Source organism: Ylistrum balloti, unplaced genomic scaffold (genome assembly GCF_031769215.1).
Source record: "Ylistrum balloti isolate Yb309-2 unplaced genomic scaffold, AGI_CSIRO_Ybal_v1 Utg370324, whole genome shotgun sequence".
NCBI classification, from domain to species: Eukaryota; Metazoa; Mollusca; class Bivalvia; order Pectinida; family Pectinidae; genus Ylistrum; species Ylistrum balloti.
Window position 1 is genome coordinate 325,464 of NW_026782237.1, and position 15,425 is coordinate 340,888.

Here is a 15,425-nt window from a genome sequence, read left to right on the forward strand (position 1 = left end):
CTTTCTACTAACTTGATGATAACCTACATCTTTCTACTAACCTGATGATAACCTACACCTTTCTACTAACCTGATGATAACCTACATCTTTCTTCTAACCTGATGATAACCTACATCTTTCTATTAACCTGATGATAACCTACATCTTTCTACTAACCTGATGATAACCTACATCTTTCTACTAACCTGATGATAACCTACATCTTTCTACTAACCTGATGATAACCTACATCTTTCTACTAACCTGATGATAACCTACATCTTTCTACTAACCTGATGATAACCTACATCTTTCTACTAACCTGATGATAACCTACATCTTTCTACTAACCTGATGATAACCTACGTCTTTCTAACCTGATGATAACCTACACCTTTCTACTAACCTGATGATAACCTACATCTTTCTACTAACCTGATGATAACCTACGTCTTTCTACTAACCTGATGATAACCTACGTCTTTCTACTAACCTGATGATAACCTACATCTTTCTACTAACCTGATGATAACCTACATCTTTCTACTAACCTGATGATAACCTACATCTTTCTACTAACCTGATGATAACCTACATCTTTCTACTAACCTGATGATAACCTACATCTTTCTACTAACCTGATGATAACCTACATCTTTCTACTAACCTGATGATAACCTACATCTTTCTACTAACCTGATGATAACCTACATCTTTCTACTAACCTGATGATAACCTACATCTTTCTGCTAACCTGATGATAACCTACATCTTTCAACTAACCTGATGATAACCTACATCTTTCTACTAACCTGATGATAACCTACATCTTCCTACTAACCTGATGATAACCTACATCTTTCTACTAACCTGATGATAACCTACATCTTTCTGCTAACCTGATGATAACCTTTACCTTATTAATTACTCCAGAAAGGCCTTTATTTTCATTCTCAGTGATAGTCTATCATTTTTCTGCTGGCTTTAAGAAATTTTCCAGGACCTTGTAGTACTTTTCCACAACAAACAAACATCTATACAGTAAATTCCAGATAGGATTTACATTGTTAATGACAGTTATGATTACACTATAGTAATGTCTGCCTTTGGAAACACAACAATACACAATTATGTCAAGTTCATACACTCAATAAAAGGTTTTTGTCTGTCTGAAGTAACTTTTTCCTGGAGAATTTTTAAATTATGCATAAGAACTACAAAGAACTCAACTTACACATAATCAGCATCAGAAAAAAGAAAAACCACATACAATCTATTTTATTATTGGCAATGAAATGTGAATTTTTACTGATGTAATTTGAAATTAATTTTTCTCTTTGATCAAAGTGAAGTTCCTTCAAGTTAATCCACAGTAAGTTTTTCTCGAGTGTGATGGAGAGATTATACCTATACTATATATAACCATGACTTATCTGTGGGCTATCTACAAGAGATCTGAGAGCAGTGGGAAAACAATAGGAATTCTACAGTCATACAACATTAAACCCCTACATATTTGGTTCAGGATGAAGTTGACTGGGTTTGATGATTGGTCATTGATTTGATATCAAAGTGAAATCTTCCCTGAGATTTTAATGATTTTTTTTTTAGTACCAAATAATACATACTTGTCTTAAAACCTACATTGTATTGTAGTGAAACTCTGTTTAATGAAGGAAGGAAAGTAACATGATGCACAGGCTATATATATATAGGAAATGGCATGATTGAATGATAACAGGGAACATATACAATAACAGCATATGTTTATGATAACAGGGTATGTTTATGATAACAATGTATGTTTATGATAACAGTGTATGTTAATGATAACAGCATATGTTTATGATAACAGGGTATGTTTATGATAACAGCATATGTTTATGATAACAGCATATGTTTATGATAACAGGGTATGTTTATGATAACAGCGTATGTTTATGATAACAGTGTATGTTTATGATAACAACATATGTTTATGATAACAGAGTACCATTACATACACCATCAGAGTATGTATTAAAAGTACATATAGATGATAGGGCTTTTATCACTCACCTTAATCTTTAACCCAGCAGTGTTATTTCCAAATTAAAGCTCAGTTATTTAACCTCTTTGAAGCCACAAGACCAACGGGTAAAATTCCTATATCATTACTGTCTTTCTCTCTTGATTCTCATTAAGAGTTTATATGGTATATGGGTTGGTATCTCAACTATATAAAAAAACATGCCATACCCAAGGGTCATTTCTTGAATAACAAATATGTTAATCTCTTGTTGCCAAACAATTCTATAAATCAAGGGCCAGTTCTTACATTGTGAATGTTTTTATCTCTTGATGCCCATTGCTATGTAAGATTTAGGGTTCGGGATCTCAACTGTTTCAAAGATATTAATTACCATGAAACTGAGTCCCTAGGAATGGGATCAGACCCCAAGGCCAATTCCTACATCACGAGTGTGCCCAGGAATTTCAAGAATTTGCCCTATTTCTTCCCCCTCCCAAGGTGCTGAGATCCACCTTTTATAGAAAATTGATTTCCCTTTGCCCAAAGTTGCTTCTGACCAAATTCCTCTATTACCCATATTTGACCATGCCCTTTCCCCCTCAGGGGGGCAAGATCTACTGTTAATATACAAAATTGATTACCCTTCTTCCAAAGATCCTTCAAACAAAATTTGTGCCAAGTACAATCATTCTTACAGGAGGAGTAGGATTTTTAAAAATGTTTGTTCTATTACCCCTATTTGGCCCCATCCTCCTGCCCCAGAGGGTCGTGAGATCAACCATTTTTCTGACCAAAAATAGGCAAAATTTACAAATCATACAAAAATGTTCCCTTTCCTGTAAGGATGCTTTTGGTTAAATATGGTCAAAATCCCCTCAGTCGTTCATGATTATGTAGAAAAGTTAACAGACACTACATGATGGATGGACAACTGATGATGGATGCCGCAATGTCTGAAGACAGATGCCAGAAAAGAGATGCCGCAGTATCCCTACAGTTCACTCGACCCTTTGAGTCTGGCAGACTAAAAATAAGACCACCTCCCCATCCCATCTTACACCAACAAATATCATTTCATTACTTTTTTATTAACCCATTCTAAACATCAAGTCATCTTTTTAACATTTTGAAGAATCAATCTACGTTCAATGAAAACAGGTTATAAGAAAAATCCATTGAAAGGATGATGTTAGTATGAAATAATCATACACTGCTTCCTGGTATTATATTTAGATGGCAAACCTCCTGTCAGTTTGGTTAGATGGGTAGTTCACTGATACACAAGCAGAATTGTGCTTTTTACAGCCTGGTTTATTCATCACAGTATCCAAAGTTATGAAGATCAAAATGAAACCTGTGATTTCTTAACAGTCGACTTACAGGTATTGGAGACATCTATATCCCAGAAAAAGAACTTACATCACAAGTAACTACAATCATATAATATCTCAATCTGATACAAGTGGGCCACACTTTCTAAGGTCTATATACATACCTATGAAGACAGATATGGCTCCACATGCTGGAGAAGATACAAGTTTAGAAGTAACGTCTGCATTGATCCTGTCTTCAGTTATGTCCACATGGTCCATCCTGAATATAACACATAAAACATCAATAAAAGCATCAAAGTCAACATCACAACCTGTACTATAGTATTACCCTGTTAATATCATGTTCATCAACATCATTCCCGTTCTATAGTATACTATCACCCTGTTAATATCATGTTCATCAACATCATTCCCGTTCTATAGTATACTATCACCCTGTTAATATCATGTTCATCAACATCATACTCATGATGTATATCACCCTGTTAATATCATGCTCATCAACACCATACCTATGATGTAGTATCACCCTGTTAATATCATACTCATCAACATCATAGCACATTCTATAGTATTACCCTATTAATGTCATGCTCATCAACATCATACCCATTCTGTAGTATCACCCTATTAATATCACACTCACCAACTTTATAACCCATTCTGTAGTATTGCCCTGTTAACAACCAACTAACCAACATCCTAATCTGTGTTGTAGTATCCGATGTTAATATAATACTAACCAATATCATATCCTGTGAAGTAGCATCACCCATCTAACTTACCAACATTATACCCCATGATGAAGTATCACTCTGTTAATATTACACTAACCAATATCATTACTGGTGTTGTAATATCATCATTATAACATCATGCTCAGCAATATCATAGCCCTTGTTGTAGGATTATTGTTAATAACCTGCTGACTAACAATTATAATCTGTGATGTAATATCTCCCTGTTAATATCCTGCTGTTTATATCTCATTAACCAACATCATAAACTATGTTGACTGTATGATATCATGCTGTCTTTATCTTGTTAACTAATATTGTAAACTATGTTGACTATAAAATATCACCATCATTAGTCAAGCTGACTCTCTCCACTCGCAATAAGAATGGAATATAAGAATCATTGAGGGAAGTAAGCCCTAATTCTGATTTCATTCTGTAAACTTTTAAGAATTTTGATGAATGATTTTCATCAAGAAAATGTTAAAAAAAAAAAAAATGCAAAGGAAACGAAATTGACAGTTGAATATTGCAAAGTGTGGATTTAAAATTCCACTGGAAATTGAATATCCGTAATTTTCATTTGAATTTTTAATTACTACCACCCTATACTATACCCTGGTGTTTCCTATGTCTTGAGCAATTTTTTTTTACTTTCACCAAAGCACATTGCATATTTACTTTCTTCCAAGTACAACCTGTAAATTTGTTTGTGAATATACTTGTACATGTGTCGCTTTGTGTATCTAATTTTTTGTGAGTTTTACCTATACATTTGGTGCTGGTGTATCAATTTGGTACACCTGTTTATCCAACTCTATATTAAGTGCCTGTTTATTTACTTTTTTACCTGTGTATGTGGTACTTTTACAACACACCTGTCTATCCTCCACTGATCGGTGGGATCACAGCTACCTCATCACCCGGATTCAGGTGTACTTCTTGTCCTGCCTCTAGATAGTCCTCGTTAACAGACACCACTAAATTATCAGCTAACACCTGTAAACTACACAACAGGAATAACAATGTTAAATATAGAGAAGAAAAATGCTATTACACCAAACAATTACATAAATATTGTTATTAACAATTAGAAAGTGTGCCCAAAAATGTCATGGTAAATATAGACAAGAGATCCCAGAGGGATCTTGGCGCCCACCATTTGAGGATCTGTTTTCAGTTCTTGAAGATTTGTTTATTTTTTTTTTTGTTTGTGACAGGTGTTGTAAATGTTCATGAACTGGTCTTCATTGAATGTACTCAATGATGGCACAAGATATTTTTCTTAAGCACCTATTAGCAAATATCATTTGAAAAAGATCCCAAAGTATTATTAGTTAGCAGTCAGTTAAAGGTGGATAATGGACAATATGCTTGTGCTGTATTACTGTCGACATCCAAGATGGCTGCCTGTGGGCCACCTTGATTTCAAATCAGTCCAAAAAAGGTACAATGCATAACTAGGGACCAAGGGAAACCCAATATCTATGAAATATCAGAAGGCTCCATCCAGTACTTCCTCAGATATAGCAGTAACAAACTTTTACATCCAAAATCCAAGATGGCCACCTGTCGGCCATCTTGAATTCGAATCAGTCCAAAAAAGGTACAATGCACAACTAGGGACTAAGGGGAAACTGCATATGAAATTTGAGAAAGATCCATCCCGTACTTTCCAAGAAATAGAAGTAACAAACTTTTACTTCCAAAATCCAAGATGGCCTCCTGTCGGCCATCTTGAATTCGAATCAGTCCAAAAAAGATACAATGCACAACTAGGGACCAAGGGGAAACTGCATATGAAATTTGAGAAAGATCCATCCAGTACTTTTCCAGAAATAGCGGTAACAAGAATTGTTTACGGACGGACGGACCACGGACCACGGACAACGGACCACGGACGCAGGGCGATTTGAATAACCCACCATCTATTAGATGGTGGGCTAAAAAACCAAATCTTATTACACTGTACCTTTACGTGTATTTAATTATTAACCATTTAACAGTGCATCAAAACTGGTCATCTGTGATGTATCATTCTTATGCTCTACTCTATCTAATTCTAAATTGTTTTAAAAGGTGCAATTAACTTGTCTTTTGTACAAGCAAGGGCCATAACTCTAGAAATAAGAAACCAATCCAGTGAATTACAGTCAAATACCAAATGTTGAATGATATGCCAAGAATAAAGTGATGATGAGTTGATGCAGGAACTAATTCTAGACACTGAATGATTGAGAGATCCACTTTGATCAATAAGGATTGTAAATGAATCTGCTGGATGTATACCGGTAAGTTGTGCCATTTTGCTATCAAATTTCATCTGGTGACACCATGTATTATATATATTGTTACTTTACAATTGCATTTAATTGTATTTGGTGGTTTCAGTGTGAATGAATGAATTCAAATCACTAATTTCATAAAGCACTATCTGAAGTCCCAAACAAATAGTGGTATCACCAACAATGTATTCTAGGAAGGTATGGCACTAATTTAAATTGATGGCATCGGCCATATCTAATTCAGGTCAAAAGTACAAACACTGCCTCACCTTGGTCAACCCATGATCTTAGTATTAAGTTCCAGTGATTGGTAGAGTTGGAAAGAGAGCCCAAACAACCTTTTTCTTTGTAGATCAATGGTCAAAATGTAGATCAAACTGAACTTCTAGTACATAACACACCATTTCACTCAGGTGATCTCCATGCCAAAAGTATGTTCAAGTGAAAGTAGTGAAGGAGACAGAGCCTGGACAAGATAATGTGTTGAAAGACAGATGGACAGACAGACAGATGGATAGTAGATGGACAAAACACAACACTACAGTTCTCTCAGTTCTAAGTGGCAGACTACTTGGTAGACTTGAATGAAATATTAACTGAACCTATATTTTTTCATAAGACAACAAAACCTCCAATTGCTGTTCCCTTCTAGCACTGACAAAATGACCACTTACTGAGAACAAGTTTATTTCTTTTAATTAAAAGGCCACAACTCTGAAAAAGGAGTTGAAAGGAACCAGAAAAAAAAAATTGACCTGCATCTTTGCAGTATTCAACAATACATCATTTGCTGCTCAATATTTCCACCTATCAAACAGTGATTAAGTGGAAACTGAATTAGCACAGAATGACAGGTAGAGACAACATTATTAATATTTCTTCTAAAATGAGGAGAACTCATTTTTTATACCGATCTCTTGCTGTAAATGTTGAGTATACTATGAAAAATTATAATCACCAAGTGCTAAACTCTGACCTACAAAATTAGTTATTGCACAAATAACTTCTATTTATGTCTTAATACGCACTGCTGCACTCAGTATTTTCAAGGTTAATCGCAATATTGTGTCATAAACAGGACAGTCTACTACATCATTTTGTAGATAATATTTCCAGGGTCATTGGTTTGGTAACAAAGAATTAAAGTATTGATATCAGGCCAATATGATATCATCTTTTTAATTTGTTATTCAATTCTTGGTAAATTAATTAAAAATGAACGATTTTTAATTTAGTTATTTTTGTTTATTTTTCACCTGACCAATATTTCATTAACATATTATACAATGTAATGACATGAAATCATTGTTTGTTTTAAATGCTATTAAACATAACCAACTAAGTCTGCCATGGGTGATAATTATCTCCCTTTTAATGCAGACAGACATTCTCTTTTTAAAAAAAACACCAACAAGACATACTGGCCAGAAAACTGGTACACTATGTTACAAAAATACCCAGCTTTCCTCCTACTGACACGAAATCATCATGCACTGCTGCATTCACAGGTTTTTGTTTTTTTTTTTTACTTTACTGCCAAAAGACTTCCAGAGACAGAGTCTGGACAAGATAATGTGTTGAAAGACAGATGGACAGACAGACAAACAGATGGATAGTAGATGGACAAAACACAACACTATAGTTCTCTCAGTTCTAAGTGGCAGACTTCTTGGTAGACTTGAACCAAATATTAACTGGACCTATATTTTTTCATAAAACAACAAAACCTCCAATTGCTGTTCCCCTCTAGCACTGACAAAATGACCACTTACTGAGAACAAGTTTATTTCTTTTAATTAAAAGGCCACAACTCTGAAAAAGGAGTTGATAGGAACCAGAAAAAAAATTGACCTGCATCTTTGCAGTATTCAACAATACATCATTTGCTGCTCAATATTTCCACCTATCAAACAGTGATTAAGTGGAAACTGAATTAGCACAGAATGACAGGTAGAGACAACATTATTAATATTTCTTCTAAAATGAGGAGAACTCATTTTTTATACCGATCTCTTGCTGTAAATGTTGAGTATACTATGAAAAATTATAATCACCAAGTGCTAAACTCTGACCTACAAAATTAGTTATTGCACAAATAACTTCTATTTATGTCTTAATACGCACTGCTGCACTCAGTATTTTCAAGGTTAATCGCAATATTGTGTCATAAACAGGACAGTCTACTACATCATTTTGTAGATAATATTTCTAGGGTCATTGGTTTGGTAACAAAGAATTAATGTATTGATATCAGGCCAATATATCATCTTTTTAATTTGTTATTCAATTCTTGGTAAATTAATTAAAAATGAACGATTTTTAATTTAGTTATTTTTGTTTATTTTTCACCTGACCAATATTTCATTAACATATTATACAATGTAATGACATGAAATCATTGTTTGTTTTAAATGCTATTAAACATAACCAACTAAGTCTGCCATGGGTGATAATTATCTCCCTTTTAATGCAGACAGACATACTCTTTTTAAAAAAAAACACCAACAAGACATACTGGCCAGAAAACTGGTACACTATGTTACAAAAATACCCAGCTTTCCTCCTACTGACACGAAATCATCATGCACTGCTGCATTCACAGGTTTTTTTTTACCTTACAGCCAAAAGACTTCCAGTAATCATGTTACCAAATTGCTTAATCAAATTTTAAAATTTAGCTTTATTGTCAAGTTTATAAAAAATTATTTTGTCAAACGATTTGAACATCTTCCAATAAGCCTTCAGAAAGATATCTAACTTAATCACCATGTTATAAATGCCTGCATTAGCCTGCCAATTTTTATGGCCCCCTGCTAATGGTTACCTGATCCATGACAATGACGTAGGTAACAGCCACAAAACAATAACTCAATCAGGTCAAATTAACACACCGCTTTTATATGCTGTCTCTCAAAAATAGGCACGAGAAACCTAAATATAAAAAACCATCATTATAAACATATTACACATTTGATCACTTACAACTACTGGACAAATAAATGGCACTCTTCATTAAGTGATTTATTTAAATTGTGAAAATCAGTATTTTCTGGAAATACAAAATTAGGCATAGATATTTTACATCTAAGTAACTTTTCCTTGAACATTTTTTCAGCTGAAAGTGACATCAGGCTTGAAAGATATTACACACTGTTTCTAAAGCTGAAGGCACACTCTTTTGGTAATACTGGTCAAATCTATTTAAAAAAAAAAAAGACTCCAAATACAGCAGCCTTCCTTTATCGTAATAGTATCACTAATTATTATTATGTTAGTGTACATGTACCCGTTACTAATTAAGTAAATGTTTAATTAGTTATTTCTTGAATAATACATTAAGGTGTATGAAATGACCTGTTATTTGAAAACACAAATTTAAGCAGGTGCTGATGTATTAAATTGGTAAACATATTAAACGGAAGAAAATTAAAGACAACGACTTTGATCTTAATGATGGTTTTGGTCTGTTTCTCTGCAATGGTGTTATCTGTTCTGTTCTCCTACTTGTCGACCCCTATATATATATATATAAGCTGACATGAACATGTTGGAGAACTCTGTTTGAAGATTTAAATTAATGAAACATGATTTATATACCTTACAAATTATCTACACAAATGACCATGATGAAAACTGGCATGCAGATCAGTTATAAGGACAAAACAAATTAGTTTTAGTACATTTTCTTTTTCCAGGGTTTGTAGGGTTGGAGGCATAATCTGTCACAATTTCACAGAAATAACTTTTTCTAACATAACATACACATATTAATTTGATGGAAAATAAAAGAACATACATCAAAACCTGATTTAAAACCCATCTGGATGTATGTTTAGATCAAATTCAAACTTCAGAAACACAACATTAAATGTGCCTGTTCTTGTTCCTTTTATTGTTGAGGTTACGAAGCCTAGGCATGCAGTGACCCCTATACTTTGATGTACTAAGATGTTCTCAACAAAACAATCTCTAATTAAATGGTTTTTAAAATCTAAAGGACATATTCTTCCGCTAAACTGATTTTCTTTGTTGTATGCAGGAGTTAGTGTGAACCTGCTCATTGGACTGACACAGATCATAATAGACCCAACGCCAAGATCTCGTCATACATACATATCGTCTTTACTTGTAAATGAACATCCCACTGGATCCATTATCATCTCTACTCATAATCATAGCAAGGTTGATTCTGGTATACAATTATTGTATTAGTGCATTATATGTACCATTGCTTAATTATCATAGATTCAAAGAGTGCAGTCATAAGCAGTAAAGGGCCGATAAGCAAAAATAATTAAAAAATGGGGCAAAGCCACAATTGGCCAGGTTGTGGGATGAGTGCAATGTTACATGGTATTTATAAGACAGTTAAGGGTGTTTCATTTGTTGAGTATGAAGAATATTTGTAATAAGAGAGAAAGTTTGGTTGTATTTTATAAAATGGTGCAGTTTGTAGTAGTTTCTGAGAAACTGTGATAACAAGAAAAGTTTCAGAAAGTGACTAAGTTCCAAAGCCCGGAAAATCAAGAAAAATGTCCGGAATGACTCCATAATAGGAGGTGCACATCTTCAACATATATATAAACATCCTACAAAGTTTCAAGCTTCTACATCAAAAACTCTAGAAGTTGATTCTACAAAACTGGTACCCTTCTTCCCCGCCTGCCCGACATTCACCATACTATAACCCGGATTTGTACTATGTGCAACCCGGCCAAAAATTAAACAATAAAGGAAAGCAATTTATTGATATAAAAATGGCAAAGATGATCAACATCGATGGAGTTCAGGAATGACTGGTTTGAATTTCCTAAGTATATTTGCTCATTTTAAAGTAATTTAAAACTAGGAGGACTGAAATGTTTATATCAATCAGTAGTATTAAGTAAGAAGACAAGAGATGCCAGATGCTCTTTGAAAGTTCGATCTTTTCCCTTCTTTTCTCTTCTCTTCCCTGTTTTTGCTCTTAATGATAATAAATTTGAACATTCCTTTGCAGAAATAGTGTTGATAAGGTATATACCTGTCACATCCAAGATGGTCACCTGGAAGTCATTTTATATTTTAATCAAGTCTCAAAATCAAATGGGCACAATGGAACATACGTATGAAATTTAAGAGAGATCCATTCAGGGCTTCTTAAGAATTAGGTATGATAATCTTTACAAGGTGAAATCCAAGATGGCTTCCTATCGGCCATTTTCTTTTTCTGATCAGTCCTAAACTCAAACAGACACAACTAGGAGCAAAAAGACCTATACCTGGATTCTGATAAATATCTGCAATATTGCTCAAGAAATTGCAATAACAAACTTTCAAAATCAAAATCCAAGATGGCCTTCTGTTGCCCATTTTCATTTCCTGACACAGTACAAAAATCAACAGGCTCAACAAGGGATACACAAAATTAGAGAAAAATCTAACCTGTAGTCGTCAAGAAATAGTGATAATAAACTTTCTAAGACAAAATCCATGATGGCTGCCTGTTGGCCATTAAGTTTTTCTGATCAGACCCAAAATCAAACAAGAGCAACCACAGACCAAGGGGCCCCTACACTTGAAATTTGAGAAAAGATCAACACATTAATTCTCTAGAAATAGTGATGACAAACTTTCAAAGTGAAAATCCTGTCCTGTCAGGAAACCTATAAATGAAATTAGAGAGTTCCGTACAGGACTTCTTTAGAAAAAGGGATAACAAACATTACTAGGTGTAATCCAAGATGGCTGCTTGTCTGCCATCCAATGACGGTGGGCTAAAATTGCAAATAGTAACTGATTCACAGCTTCCAAAACTCAAAATTCACAAAATTTTCAACTTAAGGTACAAAGAACTCAAAAATTCAAATCTCAGAACCATACCAAAGTTTTATTTCAATTTTCATCTGAGACATGTACAGGATGGTGTATTGTGGTGTGTATGACCTTAATAAGCCAACTTTAACAATAAAAACACTCAGTCTCTATAACCATTATAGTAAACATTAACGATCAACCTCATAATCACTGGTAAACACTGATGATTAACCTCTACAACCGTTACAGTAAACAGTACTGAGATATATATACATGAATAATTGTTTGTGCTCACACTGATGTCACAGTAAAATATAAGGCAATTCCATACAGATATTAAATTGTCCTAGTACTGGGCCAGTGAAGACAGCATTAAATAAATATATATGAAAACCATCTTTTATCATAAAAGAACTTTAACAAAAGCTGGTTGAACAATTTTATATGAGTGTGACTTTATACTTTGACATGACAAGGATCAAACATGTATTGTATTTCATTCAAGCCAGGGTTCTGTTTCAGATCAGTAACTATATTCTTACACAATTCAAATAAATATAATTTTTTCCAAGTTAATAATAGGAAATGTCAGATGTTGTCTATTCTTCTCTTGGATAATCACAGTAGAATTGTCAAGCCATTAAATTTAGGTTGAATGAATTCTGACCTCTATTAATTTCCTTCTATATGGTTCACAGCATATGTCAATTCTCAAAATTGTATATTTTTAGTTTTTATGACTCACATATTCTTATAAAACATTTCAACGAGAATGTCATGTATTGGAACAATATTTGTCCTCAGCTCCCATGCAAAAGTGGCTTACATTGTTGTACGATCATGAAACAATCAAACTGTCACTACAAAATATATATCAGACTCTGTCGCTGCGGTCAAAATCTCAAAGAGATTATCCAAAAACAGGTGAGGGTAGATTTGAGGAGAGGAATAACCAAATTACTTAAATTACAGAAAGGTTAATGTATTGATACTATATATTCAAAACTTTGAATGAGAGACACAATCAATTGCATGCAAAATGAAGATCCCCAAGGGGCCTGCATCGTTCACCTGGCTAATTCAGTTACTCACTCAACAAAGAGTTTCAAATAGGATAAATAAATTCTGAAATGATTTCCCTAATGGGTCCAAGTGAAGTATGATATGAAGCCCATGGAAGAGTGAACTACAATTCAATTAACCCTGTAAGCCAGGTGGCTTCTGTTTCTAGAACAAAGCAAAACCTGTATTTTGTTCAACATTGGTGTCATTGTGTTCTTTACCTGTAGTCATGCTCCAGACCAAATGTTCAAATTTGTTATCCAAGCCAAAAGAGCAGAACTTTTTACAGGTTTTATTCCCTAATATATGCCCTTTATCCCTAGAAGCAGACCATCTGAAAAAGCATAACCAGTCACATTTATCCTCCCCAATTACAGTTTATTCTGTCTTAACAGCTGTACTGTGGAGTAGAATAATATTTGCCTGTACCATGCCAAAGAAATATTCAGGATTTGTTGTATTAAAAAGAATTCAAAACTGGAAATGGAAATAACGAGTCAAAATGTCAAGAGGGATAATAGTGCTAATTCTTTTTGGTGGTAATTAAATCAAAGCATACTAAATTTTAAAGAAATTGGTGGTAAACTGAAAGAAAAAGACATATCACTGCACAAGATTAAAATGATGAAAAGAACAAAGAACAAAAACGTTTTGAAATATTGTTAAATCAAAATATCATTTATGAGAATAATCTCATATTGTGGATTTCAAGCCTAACAATCCTAAAAAAAATAAATAACACAAAATGGTTGAAAACTGAGGGAAGGGATATCTGGATGTGATAAAAAGTTGATAAAAAAGGGGCAATAACGCTTTCAAAAATTGTGAAATCACAATGCAAGTAAGGACACATCATTTCATATAATGGTTATAAATCCTACCAAATTTTAGAGAAATTGGTGACCAACTGAGAGAGGGAAAAACTCCAACCAAATGAATTGCTAAAGAACAAAGGGCAATAAATCCTTCAAAAATATCTTAATCAAAATGCCGTGTGGAAAACTAACTTCATGTCATGGTGGTTTTAAGCTAACATTATGAAAACAATAACGGGCAATATCTCTTCTAAATACAGTCAAGTCAACCTGCTGTGAAGGAAAACACAACTTCACGTTATGGTTACATCTGCATATCATGCTTGAAAGAAACCCATTGAAATTAAGAGGTGAGCTTCGGACAAGATCGACATTATGAAATTAATAAGGGGAAGTAGCTAATTCCAATACAGCCATACCAAAACACCACTTAATGTCATAGTGATTAAGCCCCCCAAAATTGAAAGAAATTTGTTAAAAAAGCAAATAGAGATGATCTCCAAAAAAAAATTAATGTTATGAAAACAAAAAGGAGTAGTAACTTTTTCATGACAATTATGTCAAATCAATCTCCCATTCAGGAAAACACAACTTCATATCATGATGATTAAGTCTACCAAGTTTGGAAAAGATGGGTAGAAAACTGGGAAAAAATCTCCTAAAAATTAAAAGTTTACAACAAATGGATGGATGGAATGACAACACCTTACATAGAGAATATTTGACATATGTCCCATCAAAGTTTTGATAGGTGTATAAAAATCATAGAGTAGTAAAAATTTATATATATATATATATAAAGCATGTCATAATTCTGTTGTGCCCTAAATCACATCCTGTGATACAGGTAAATATTGACCTTTCAAAACAACATTTGTTGAGAATAATCCTGGAACCCGTTGCATGAACCTTTTGAAAATGGTCTGGTGACACTGGGGATCAAAACTATCTGAATATCAACATAACTGAAGACATACACTGTTATTCTAGACTTCAAACAAATAAAGTTTGGTTATAATATTGACAGAATTCCACTGGCAATCAGAGTAAAGGATATGTGTAATTGATTGTTAATTGAAATCAAGTAAATAATTTTTGCATTTACAGTTTTGACAAGTTTCTTTTTTTTTTACTTTACCTGGGAAATTGGCTCACAATATTGTTGATCAGTTGTTGAAGATTGGTTGGATTTTCTACCTTGATTCTGGTGGTTTTCAGACCAGACAACTCACGGCTTTTAGCAAAGAACAGTACTTCCACCTGTGAATACAAACAAATGTTGATGCTAGAGACAAAAATTGTTATCTTAGGATGACCTCATCTTATCAATGCTTGTATACATTTCAACTGGCTTTGTCTTTTGGTACATTTTGAAAATTTAAATAGTGAAAATATCCTGCCCCTA

The 15,425-nt window shown here is 33.7% G+C and overlaps 1 protein-coding gene across 2 annotated transcripts in view; it reads right to left on the reverse strand.

Moving 5' to 3' along the window:
• LOC132553369 (molybdopterin synthase catalytic subunit-like) overlaps positions 1-15,217 on the reverse strand; it is a 24,686-nt gene extending 9,469 nt beyond the window's left edge. Inside the window, exons 1-4 of one of the 2 annotated variants that reach the window (XM_060217605.1) lie at positions 15,159-15,217; positions 9,172-9,278; positions 4,941-5,068; positions 3,487-3,584 (exon numbers count right to left, since the gene is read on the reverse strand). In XM_060217605.1, the coding sequence (XP_060073588.1) occupies positions 3,487-3,583 (97 nt within the window). In that variant the 5' untranslated portion in view covers position 3,584; positions 4,941-5,068; positions 9,172-9,278; positions 15,159-15,217. Of the gene's footprint in view, positions 1-3,486; positions 3,585-4,912; positions 5,069-9,171; positions 9,279-15,158 lie in introns of those variants that run through there. The other variant, XM_060217606.1, reaches the window with a different exon arrangement.
• Between the last annotated feature and the right edge of the window lie 208 nt (positions 15,218-15,425).